The sequence below is a fragment of the Octopus sinensis genome, linkage group LG14 (genome assembly GCF_006345805.1).
Source record: "Octopus sinensis linkage group LG14, ASM634580v1, whole genome shotgun sequence".
NCBI lineage: Eukaryota > Metazoa > Mollusca > Cephalopoda > Octopoda > Octopodidae > Octopus > Octopus sinensis.
The window spans coordinates 45,825,892-45,839,365 of NC_043010.1; the positions used below are offsets into that span (position 1 = coordinate 45,825,892).

General features: G+C 34.8%; 1 protein-coding gene across 1 annotated transcript in view; it reads left to right on the forward strand.

Annotated features, from left to right (window-relative positions):
- Window positions 1–13,474, forward strand: part of LOC115219335 (disintegrin and metalloproteinase domain-containing protein 12-like) — a 58,615-nt gene that overhangs the window by 32,672 nt on the left and 12,469 nt on the right. The window contains 7 exon segments of the mRNA XM_029789496.1: window positions 1,804–1,888; window positions 2,181–2,320; window positions 3,630–3,798; window positions 6,646–6,741; window positions 8,419–8,550; window positions 13,085–13,178; window positions 13,181–13,259. Coding sequence (XP_029645356.1) covers window positions 1,804–1,888; window positions 2,181–2,320; window positions 3,630–3,798; window positions 6,646–6,741; window positions 8,419–8,550; window positions 13,085–13,178; window positions 13,181–13,259 — 795 coding nt within the window.

Below are 13,474 nucleotides of genomic sequence, written 5' to 3' on the forward strand. Positions count from 1 at the left end.
ATCTAATCAACCATTTTGTTCTCTTATAAAACTAAAGCACTTGAAGAAAGCATAAATGTACTCCCGTTTGCTCCTACTGCACAAACGAGGCTTTCAGTCTATGTAACAAATTAACATTGTCCATGTTAAGTATACCTGCTATATCTGATGTGAATAATAAGGGTTTCTTGTCATGCTTGGCACCAAAAGAAAATTCTGTTAACCCTTTTGATACCAACCAGCCTGCCTGAGGCTGGTCCTGGTTCTGTGATACAAATTTCATGTTTTAAAGTGATCCAAACACCAACTCAGTAAGATATTTTACTAAATTCCTCGTTATTTTGAAAATTAATTGAAACAAAGGCAATAGTATTTCGGTGGAAATATAGTAGCAAAAGAATTAATTCGTAATTTCTACAACACTTTTCAGTAAACTGTCATGGTATCAGTCATTCTCTGACTAGTTTATGGTTGAGCCTGTGGTGGTGGAGATTTCTGTAGTTCTTGGCTCCCAGTCCATATACCTGCTCACCACTATCGGGGCAGAGATGGCTGTCCACAGATGTGAGCCCTGCAAGTCAGAGTGGCTATTCCAGCTTATCTCCCTCACCATCCTCTGGGGCAACACCTTTTCCATTTTGTCTTCTGCAACCACAAGGCAGTCTGAAATGCAGGAAATTGTATGTTCCCCTCCTTATTGTGAAGTTACTTCAACAACTTTGAGAAGCACAATGAACCACTAAAGTCTAGCTGTTCTCAACCATTTTTTTTTTTTACCTATGGACTCCTTTAAGTACTATTTTGTTCTGGTGGACCCCCATAGCCATTTGATGTTCAAAAACTAGTTTTATAGATACTTCTTTTAAAATTCCTACTTTGTTCATCAGACATTCACTTGAACTATGTAAAACATTAGAGAAGAACCTATCTGTTACTTACAATAAATACATCTAAAGCAAAATTTTTTCATGGACATATAAAATACTACTGTGGACCCAATTTACTATTTTGCTTATGTGAACCCCTAAAAATCTTACACGGACCCTCTCCTCAGGGGTCATATGAACCCTGGTTGATAACCACTGCACTAGACAAAGTATTTGTCTTGTTGGATATTATCTGAGTTATTGGCCTCCTGATTATGGTTTTGAATTTGGCTAAAAGATTGGCTGTGCAAGGAGCAGCCAACAATAAAACCTTCTGCTCTAACAATTTCATATAAAATGTTGTAATATTCCATTATTTATGAAATGGGAAATGAATATATATATATATAATGGAGAAATTATACAAAATATATAAATAGAGGATGAGTAAAGCACCGGCACAGTTTTGATTGATGGACATATCGCGGTATGTAAAACTGAATCAGAAAATCTCTAGTAAGACTATTTTTATTGATGTACCTAGAACGGGTTGAAACGTGTCATACCTAATAAAATATTTTACTCACTCCATCTATTTTATTAATACTATATATATATATATATATATATATATATATATAGATAGATAGATAGATAGATACATAGATAGGCAGGCAGACAGACACACACACAAACATACATTATGTGGGTGATATTTTCAACCAAGATGTCAGAATTGTATCTGATTCTTCAAGTGCTTCAATTCGGTGTATATCCGTTTATTAGATTGATGACATTCATTAATGGTTTTCCTATTGCGTTGATATACCATTTCTATCATTAATAGAACTTTCAGCATTTTTGATGACACAGGTATGCTAGTTTCTTTATAATGTATCATTGATTGAAATATAGATTCTAATTTTTTTTTTTTTTTTTTTTTATTACTATTTTACAGAGGTTTCAAGTTTGCTAATGGCGTTATTGGCAAGGCATCGCAGGGGAAAATATGTATGCATCAATCATCTGGTGGAGTCAATAGTGTAAGTATTCTTTTCCTTATATAGCCAAAGGGGGTAGGTACATACAGCAAGTGTTACTAAAACACCTCTAACATATTTCTATTATCATTATCATCATATAGTGTTGACTTTCCTGTGCTTGCAAGAGTCAGATGAAATTATATAATGTAGGCATAGAGACATTGTCTGAAAATAAGATGGAATGGTCATGGCTGGATTGCTACAAAAATATGTTTGTTTGATGAGCAATAATAATTTGTAAAGAACTTTCTTACCTCTGATTTTTAAGCTAAAACTACTCTCTTGCTTCTAGGACCACTTTCATTCTACAGTGGCAAGCGTAGCTATGACAGTAGCTCATGAACTTGGACACAATTTAGGAATGCTCCATGATCGTGACACCTGTGTCTGCCCAGGAGAATCTACCAAGTGTATCATGGAAGCAACGAGTGGGTAAGTATCATTTGCTATAGAAGACAAATGAGAAACAAGAAATTAGTTTTGTAATAATTTTTTTTGTTTGTACTCATCTAATTCATAATAAAATTAAATAACTACACTTCTTGAATGACTAGTTATCATCCAACTTCTTTATATGTATACATTAACACACTCACATGGAATAGATGTATAAACATACCAGTGTGTTTCTGTATATTTATTAAAATGTTTATAAGGATTACTTTTCTCAAGGACTTTGTTTCATTTCTTAGGCTATTCAGTATTGATTATGGGCATGTTTTTGTGGTTGTGTATTGATGATGCTTGAGTGGAGAAGGTTAAAGAAGAGCTAAGTTTGATATCACATGTGAAGGAATGTGTGCAGCTAGACGTAAGATTGAGGTCATTAATGTACAGAAGAAAGAATTCAGGTGGCATAAACAAACACTGAGACACACCAGAATTGACAAAATCTATGTTAGAGAGAGCTCCATTGATATTACGATGGAGTAGTCTGATGAGTAATTCCATTATAAGAAAATAGATGTGGATATTGTCTCATTTGTGGCAACCTTACTTAGAAGCATTCACACCAACAATAGTGAGGGATATGTGCTTGTGGAGATTTTAAGAACAAGAGACCATCATTACCTGATGTAGGGAAGCTGGTCTCCAATATTTATAAATTGATAGCACCTTTCAAATACACATTCTAGAGTACAGTCAAGAAAAAGATAGCTGCCTTGGCAGGTTTTTAAACACTACACTGTAGAACTATGCCTTCTCTGCATCTCTTTTCTCACGACAACCTTGAAATGGTCTTTGTTCCAGTGAATAATTTAAATTGCATATCACTCCACTTCTAAACCAAATCCATTCTTTTTCCCATCTTACTCCTTTCATAATCCCTAAACAAAGCACTTCCTCCTATAGAGCTGCACTCACCTAAAAGTCCCGTGATGCTTCAAGCTAGTAAAGGAGCCTTACATGATTATTTGTTCTACTTTGAATCTCCTTTAAAATTACACCCTACCATCTTAGAAAAAAAAATGTGGGGAGGGAAACATTGGCTTAATGTAATCCTAGATATTCAATGCTCAAAACAAAATGTAGAATGATTATAGTTAGAATACCTGATCTGAAGAGACCAACCCAGCTGTTAAATAGAAGAAACATTTATACCTATCTCAATGAATGTTATACAATATCAGTTTTAAGTGTTCATTTCAGAAAATAAATAGTATTTCAAACAAACTTGAAAAACATCTAATTTTTAAAAAATACTAATATTTCCAGTATTTTTCTGATTTCTATTTAATAGTGATAGAAGCTCTCCAAAATGGTCAAGTTGTTCTAAAGAAGCAATAAAAGAAGCCTTTGAGATGGGCATGGATTATTGTTTATATAACAAGCCTGAATCCTTGTTTTACACATCATGCGGAAATAACTTTGTTGAAGATCTTGAAGAATGTGATTGTGGATTGCCAGAGGTATGTAAATACTATGTCTAATACTATCGTCATCATCATCATCATTTAATGTCTATCTTCCAGACTGGCATGGGTTGGGCACTTTAACAGGATCCGATGAGCCCCTGGGATGCATCCTGCTCCTTTATTTGCTTTTGCATGGTTTCTACAGCTGGACACCCTTCCAAACACCAACCACTTTCCAGTTTGTGCTGGGTGCTTTATTCATGCTACTAACACTAGTGAGATCACCATACAGCTTGCAAGACTCTGAAAGGACATCCCTTATGTTGCGTGATGAGTAGTACATGTATAAGAAAAGAAGCTAGAGCAGGACAAGTCTCTCGCTGTAAAAGAGCTACATGGCTTCTCACATTTTAGAAGAGAGGGTAGGAGTGTTCAAGAGGCACAGGAAAGCAACAAAAATAGATATCCTTAACACTGACAATTAAATCTGTGTTCATTTATAGCTGATATGTTTGTGTACTTTGAAAAGTGGAAAAACATTTGCAGTAGTAACTGTCTGAGAGAAAATATTCTCCATATAGACTTTATATATAAAAACATTATTGGCTCTATATGATGTTATTGGACTGTAAGATACGTGTTTCTGTCAGTGGTGTAGCTAGAGTGTGTTCTGCCCGGAGCAGCCCTTTAGTCTGTTGCCCCCGAGCCCTCTCAAAAAATACATATTGCACGGTGACTATATCGATTGTTGCATTTAACTGTGAGTAGTGTCCGTGTCCCAACATTAAAACTACTTTTATATGATTTCAATACAGCCTATACAGGCTTATAGCCAACAGCAGATCCCCAAAGTGCAGCCCAGTGTGGACCTCCCCCTCCACCACCACCACCACCCACTAACTACGCTAGTGGTTTCTCTGTGGTAAGACTTCGTCAGTTACAGACACTGCTTCAGTTGGTCATAGCTCAGTAAGAATTGCCATTCTTAGATGTTAACCCTTTAGCATTTAAACTGGTCATATCCTAAACTGGTCAGCCTAAATATTCTACCTGCTTTATGTTCGAACTGGCCAGGTCCAGCCTCTCATGCCTACCATAAAATGTCAGTCGAAAAATAAACAATCATATCATCAACATCTCAAAGCCATGAGCTAATGCAAGATAAATTCAAGCCAATGCAAATGAATAAGATAGAGTAATTGGAATGCTAAAGGGTTAAACAGTAAGACACACATTTGGTGACATGTGGAAAGCTTTGTCAACTATAAGCCCACGAAGTAGTGACAATAAAAATAAAACTACATTTATATATAACATGCTTTTGTACACTCAGATATGGAAAGATGTTTGCTGCTGTTGTCTTACTGTTTGATTACATCATTCAAATCTCACCTTGGTGTATTTTTCCACAGGTTGTCATCATCATCATGAACATTTAATGTCCGTTTTCGATGCTGACATGGGTTAGACAGTTTAACAGGAACTGACAAGGCTAGGAGTCACATCAAATTCCATAGTCTGTTTTGGCTTATTTTCTACAGCTGGATGTCCTTCCTAACACCAACCACTTTACAGAGTGTACTGGGTGCTTTTTATGTGGCACCAAACAAAATATTTTCTATAAAATTTGTTCTGTGAGCATCTTTCCTCACTTGAGGTGTACACAAGTGCATTAAATATAAATGTACAGTTTTATCTTGAATAATTTGTTGATAAACAAAATGGGATTGATGCTGTCATCAGCACAAACAAGGACACACAGTTGTAGTCCTATTACACAGTGTTTCTCATAATGGAAACCACCCACTTTCTTCCACCTGTGAGCATTGTAACAGTTGAAAAAAAAAAATGAGGATAAATTGGTATGTTTAATAAAATTGAGTTGGTTTCTAACTTTTGTAACTTGTACATTATTTACATTCGATGGATATTTGTCCTCATCTTGTTTGTTGTTAGCACAACGTTTCAGCTGATATACCCTCCAGTCTTCTTCAGGTGTCTTGGGGTTAGTAGCCCACGCTCTTAACCCCAAGACTCCGAGTTCGATTCCAAGCAGTGATCTGAAAAATAATGATAATAATAATAATAATAGCATCAAAAAATACCTTAGGAATGAGAACCCAGGTTCAAAATTTTCCCAAGATGCCTGAAGAAGGCTGGAGGGCCGGCATTGCTCAGATTTGTTTCAACCCTTTAGAATTGAAATTTTTGAAAAGTAAAACTTTTGCATTATGTAGCTTGTTATTCTCTTTAAGTGAACATTTTTCTGGTTGAAATACACCGAAAAATGACAACACAACAGTAAAAAAAATCGTGAAAAATAGGGATTTTCATAGAAAAAAAGCATCTATTTGATGTAAATTATTTTTGGTGTTAACATGGTCTCAAATTTGGTCAACTTGCGCCGCAGGGTCTCGGAGGAGATAGTGTTAGTTGAAGGCTACCAAACCTGCCATACACAGACAACTTCAGCTTTATATATATAGAGATTTGTAGAAGTTTAGAAATATGTCATGTCAATGTTATTTTTAAATATTATATTACATTTACTTATTTTATCGCATTATAATAAATATTAGTCAAAAAAAAAATAGTGAGTATTAATTAATTACCCATACATTGTATTCATGACCTTGTGAATAAGTTAGAAATCAATATTATTTGTTTTATTCCACAATGTAACTCATTCTTAACATATTATCCACATCATCATTGTCAAATCTGTGATGATGGGGTGGATGAAAAAGAAAAGGATGTGGATTTCATGCTAGTCATAAATTGAATTGATGCTTTGTAATTAATTGATTCTTGAGTTAATTCATACTGAGATCAGCTTTGTCTTTTCTGTGTGTGTGTGTGTGTAACAGCAAACCTTATGAAGTTTATGTCTATTTAATTCAGGTATGTGATAACAAATGTTGTGACCCTAACACTTGTAAACTGAAAGGCAATGCTGTATGTGCTACAGGGAAATGTTGTAATCTTGATACATGTCAGGTGAGTTATGCATTGCATTATATATATACTTTATGACATGAGAAATGTGAAGTGCTAATTACTCTATATTAAATTACTCTGCTGTCAGATTATTATTATTTTTTTATTTTGAATTTCATTTATGTTTTAATTATGCCCATGGAATATGACAGTTCCCATTTTCCTTTTCGCTCAAACTGCAGAAAGGTTAACAGACTACTTGTTATAAAGAAATTAATCCTTTTGTGATCACATTTCTATTTGATAAACTGCCTAAGTGTCTCAAACTATCTTCATTATAAGGAAAATATTGGAGAGGTTTAAGTAAATGTTGTTATAGTTTTGGTATACATAGCACACTACATTTGACTAACTAAAACCCCATGTTATGATTAATTTTCTATTAAGATTATCACTTGCATATGAACAAATTTTAATCATTTTAATGTACCCTATTTGAGATGATTGATATTAAGAGAATTAAATGGTTGATTTTACTTCTCATATGTTGGATAAATAAAATATTTATTCATTCTGACTTAGCATAAATTTGTACTGCATTTTCAGTAAAGACAAAATATAATGAACTTATAAAGTTTATAGTTTTTGCTTGTCATAGCTTCAATAGGAACTGAAATTAGATTGTAGATTTTCTGGACATTTACCTCTGATACACAGCTCATACATCATCATTATTTAATGTCCATTTTCCATGCTTGCATGGGTTGGACAGTTTGACAGGAGCTGGCTAAGCAGAAGACTGCACCAGACTTCGCTGCCTGTTTTGGCATGGTTTTTACAGCTGGACACACATCCTAACACCAACCACCCAACAGAATGGACTGAGTGCTTTTTACATGGCACCAGCTCTGGTGAGATCTGTTTTGGCATGGTTTTTACAGCTGGACACACATCCTAACACCAACCACCCCACAGAATGGACTGAGTGCTTTTTACATGGCACCAGCTCTGGTGAGATCTGTTTTGGCATGGTTTTTACAGCTGGACACACATCCTAACTCCAACCACCCCACAGAATGGACTGAGTGCTTTTTACATGGCACCAGCTCTGGTGAGATCTGTTTTGGCATGGTTTTTACAGCTGGATGCCTTTCCAAATGCTGACCATTTTAGAGTGTGGATTGGATGCTTTTTATGTGGCACCAGCACTGGTAGGATCACCAAGTAACTTGCAAGACAAAGATCTTTTGAGAGTAAAGGTGGTGGGGGGGTCATTGGAGGAGGTGACCTTGTTCCAAGTGATGAGAGATTAGAGTGTGACAGAGGAATAGAAACAAGTGTCTTGTTGTAGAGGAGATACATCGTTACCAGTTTGGAGTGAGAGAGAGAGAGAGAGAGAGACGTTGGTTAGTTGATTTACTCTTCATATTTTTTTCAAAATAATTTCTGTCTTAAGTTGTAGTTGTGACTGTTGGATGCATCAGTGTTCTTATTCCTATAGCAAATTGGATAATTGGAACTCTCCTGAAGTCCATTGTCTTTGCTCAGTATAAGAAAACATTCTTGTAATTTGACTTTTGTGAGTTTACTTATTACTTTTGACCTGTTCACTGGTCATAGATGGTTAGCTAGCTGATAACTAAACAAATTACTTCTAACTAACCAATCTTCTCATCACTTGTGAAAGAGAGAAAATATTGGATGAAGTTATTTCTATGTTTTGATAAATCCTTTCAGCTGCGTCCCTCAGGAACTGCGTGTCGGCCTAGAGAAGGAGAATGTGATTTAGATGAATACTGCACAGGGAAAGGTGAATATTGTCCGGAAAATGTATTTATTCACAATGGACGGCCATGTTCTGGAGGACTGGTAAGAGACCCATTTTATCACAATAGTTTGCAATTTCAAAAACATTTTGTTTCTCTTGTTTTGGCTATTTGCAAAAAATGTAAAATTATTTTGCTTTACCCTCTTCATACTTTTGTATTACAAAAAACAAAAAGTAAATAAATTACTTTTTTATACATGCATACATGTATAATGGCTGTTATTTCTACCTTAAGCTTTCTCTTAAGTTATATTATTTATTTAGGCTTTCCTTTGAGTAAGGGAAAATATAATGATTTATCGTCACTTATACTAAAGTGTTATCATTGTATCTTTAACCCTAACTGCTGTTGTAATGTCATATAGACATATACGCATGGAACGCTAACTCAACGAACATGTATATTGAATATTTTAATCATGTCCTTTAAACCGCTATAAGAAACATAAAACAAAGATTACAGAAATGCATATTTTCAGTTGAAAAACAAACATGAAGTGAAACATTTTCTTTTTAATTATTTTATTTATATAAATATAACATTTTATATTTATTTACAAGAAGAAAGATAACTTAGTCGTGAAGAAAAACGACTTTAAATTCCTTAGCTAATTTCTTCTTTCTATCTAATACGTTAACCAACAAATCAAAATAGATTTGTGATTAACGTAGACATGGCATAAAAATTTACCGATGTCTCCAAAAGAGTGAGTGTCGTGGAGTTGAATGACTACCAAATGAACACTAAAGTCTCTCCCCAAATCCAGGGTTTTTATAACTGCTCAACCTGATCAAAAAGAATCAAAATTCAGGACAAGCATTCTTTTCGAAACTTCTAGAATCTTTATACGAGCAGTTACACTAACCAATGGAAAAAGAACTAAAATGACAATTCCTCGGCAAAGACATTACGTCATATTGCCAATTCGCGCCACATTTCAAAATGGCTAAAATGGCTATTGCTACACATGCATACATACATACATACATATATACATACATACATACATACATACCTGTGGAGGTACAGTATGGCCTAAATGTTAAGGTTAAGAAGTTTACTTTGCAACTACCAGGCCCCAGGTTCAATTCCACTGCTTGGCATTTTAAGCAAATGTTATTCCCTAAAACCTCAGGGCAATTATATCTTATGAAGAGGTACAGCTTTGTGATATACTGTGCCAGACTGGTTCTGTCTGTGATTTATGTATAGAGCACACATCAATTCAGGTGCAGGTAACTCAGTAGATCAAATAGTTCTGTGGCAGCAAATTGGCAGAGTTGCTAGAAAATTGGATGAAATGTCACTCATGATCAGTATTTGTTCTGACTCTCTGCATTCTGACTTCAAATCCAATTAAGGTCACCTTTGCCTTTCATCTTTGAAGAGCTGATAAAAAATAAGAAGTAGAAGGTGGAAGTGTTGAAGTACTGGATGGGATTTCTGCAGAGATATATTCCAACTCTTTGTGTTTTGACAGTAATGACACTGGGGTTGAGTTGTGTCAGACTTGCCATTCCCTTGAGCGACATTAATGATGAGGAGGAAAAGGAAGGCCTGTATCCATCAGCACCTGTTAGTGTTCTACAAATATTTTGACCAGGTCTGCTCATACTGTTGCAGATATATGGTCAACACTAGACTTATGTGCATGCATATGCAGTAAGTACTGTTGAATGACATTTGACAAAGACCACTTGTTATTACAAAAGAAACAACTTTTTATCCTATTGGTAATACATGCAAAACGTTTCCACAGGTGAATGGCAATATGACAAAATCTAAGGCAGTGAGCTGGCAGAATTGTTAGCACGCAAGGTAAAATGCTTAGAAGCATTTCATCCATCCTTATATTCTGAGTTGAAGGAAAAAGTACCAGTGGATCACTGGAGTAAATGTAATCGACTTACCTCCACTCTCTGAAATTGCAGGCCTTGTGTCAAAATTTGAAGCCATTATTATTATCATTATTAAGGTGGTGAGCTGGCATAATCATTAGAACACCAGGCAAAATGCTTAGCAATATTTCGTCTGTCCTTACATTCTGAGTTCAAACGCCACTGAAGTCAACTTTGCCTTTCATTCCTTTCAGAGTGAATAAAGTAAGAACCAGTAAAGCACTGGGGTCAGTGTAATTCACTCACTGCCCCACTCCCACCCACTCCAAAATTGCTGGCTTTGTGACAACATTTGAAACCAATATTATATTCTGAAAGGTGGCAAACTGGCAGAAACATTAGCACGCCAGATGAAATGCTTAGCGGTATTTCGTCTGTCTTTACATTCTGAGTTCAAATTCTACCAAAGTCGACTTTGCCTTTCATCCTTTTGGGGGTCAATAAATTAAGTACCAGTTGCATACTGGGGTCGATCTAATCGACTGGCCACCCTCCCCAAAAATTTGGGGCCTTGTGTCTTGAGTAGAAAAGATTATGATATTCTGAGTTCAAATGCACTGAGGTCGACTTTGCCTCTCATCCTTTCGGGGTCAATAAAATAAGTACCAGTCAAGTATTGGGGTTGATGTAATTGACTTCCTTCACCCTTCAAAATCCTTACCTTGTGCCAAAATTATAAAGCTTATTATAATAAAATCTTCAACAAATCGCTATACATATAAAGCAGTATGGACACTAGCTACGTGAACCTCAAAATTTATTCAATATCCACAGTGCATTACTTTAAGTGTTAAATTTACCTTCCTGTTAATTACCACTTTCTTGCAAAGTTACTTTTATTTGTTAATTTCTTCAATGGATTATCAATGTTTTTTTTTTCTTAATTTTGAAATGATATCTATAATATATCAGAATTCCTACAGTGTTTACAATCATTTATCAGATTGATCTGTGTTGTAAACGTTTTTAATCAATAAATATTATCGATCTTCTCTCATTCAATAACACTAGATTAGATACTCAAAACGACGAAAAATAACTCTTCGGTATATTAATACGACTTATCTCCCTTGAAACAAAAAATTTGTTTTTTTTTTTTTTTTAAATTCTCAATTGTGAAGTCATCCCTGCATTTAAGGTTTATTGAAACCCCACAGCCTAGAGAATCCAGTATCTTTTTTTTATCATTATTAAAGGCAAATTTCAATGTGAATGGCTAATCTCTTGCTTTTGCCTAGAAGCATACATACAAAATCTTACATAGACCTCCCCTTCTTCTTCGGGTTCATATAAGATTTTGATGTTAAAATTTACGTACCATAAATTGGTTATGCTTCTACAATATACAAAATATTTTAATTTTTTTATACGATTCCTAATAATATTTAATTATAAAAAAATACAGTAGGATCTTTTTTATACACATCAAATTGCTATGAAGGTCCAGTAGAGTAAAATAGGAATAAAAGTGGGGTTCATAGGTAACAAATGGTTGAGAATCACTGTTTTAATCCCAGACTAGTCCTAATTCAGCAGACCTCCGATCAAATGTATTCCAACTATGACCATCATATCATATTTTCCAGACATAATGTATCTAGGAGTACATTATATGATGTGCCCTATATTCTAACATGGCATCGAATAATATGGTAACAATTGTTAATTTTCAACACCCATTCTCATTAAAACTGAGATTATGTAGCCATCACATTTTCTGGCAGACTATAAGATACTTTGATGATGATGTAAATTGTGTTGAAATCAACAAACCATTTATATTACTCAGCTGGTTATTCTATATTTTGGTATCAGAATGTTTTGAATCTTAACCATGTGATAAAAATTGAAGCAGTTGACAAGATGATTGGTAGATGGGGTGTTGATAAAGACAATGTGAATAGTCTCTGTTAGAAGTCATTCAGGCCAATAATCATGGACAACTTTCAAAAGTTCTTGGCCTGACTGTACTAAACACAAGATTAGGGTGGGGTGGGAAATTCCTTTTGTTATTTTATTTTATTTTATTTTCATTCATTCAGTATATACTCAACAGGCATTGAAATTTTGTCACTCAGTATTTCAGACAGGCCTGGCTGATGGTATTTCTGTAGAGTTTTTTGAACTGGCAATGCTTCCTGGATAGTACTGCTAAGTCAGGGATTTCTGGAAATTATCAACATTTTCATGTTTCGTTTGAAATAGAAAAAGGGTGGGAAGGGAAGTGCTGTCTCCCAGCAAATTTGTTGAAAGGAAGATTAGAGTGGTGAGCTTGGTCCAAGTCTACAGGCCTACACTGAGCATACACCTGTAGATTGGAGAAAGACAAAGAGAGAGAACTTGCCTTAGTGTTCAGGGTGACCACTTTTGTGGATTTTCCACAAATAATATTTGGAGAACTTCTCCCCTTTGGATAATTATTCTTTGTTTAAATCATGTAATCCCACACTGTATTATCCTGTAATATCTTTAATGTTTTTGTCAACTCCTGTTGGCTAATAAAGAAATTAATTCTTGTAATGTAATCAAGTAGCTCCCTCCCCCTACACACATATACATACACACAAAAATTCTACCTATAGTAGAAAGAATTGTTGTTTTTATCATCACCATCATCATCATTATTATTATCATTATTATTATTATTATTATTGTTGTTGTTATTGTTATTTTCAGTCATACTGTTACAAAGGACAGTGCAATACTCACACAAAACAGTGTCGGTTGCTATGGGGAGAAACTGGCAGAGTATCCGATGATATTTGCTTCAAACTAATAACGTACTTGGCAATGTCAGTGGTAACTGTGGTTTCAACTGGCAGACAGACAGATACACAGCTTGTGCAGCGAAGTAAGTTGACCTTGACTTTATTACTGAACTCGGGTTTTAAATTTGATGGTAGAAAATTGAGAAAAAAGTTGCAAAAATTATGATAAATGTTACTATCTATCTATTGTAATAAAATGGTGTAATTAATCTGTGTTTGACAGTCATCAATTATTTACACTTACTAATACACACATAAGTATGCATATGTGTATTGCATTCTTTATATTGTCGTATGT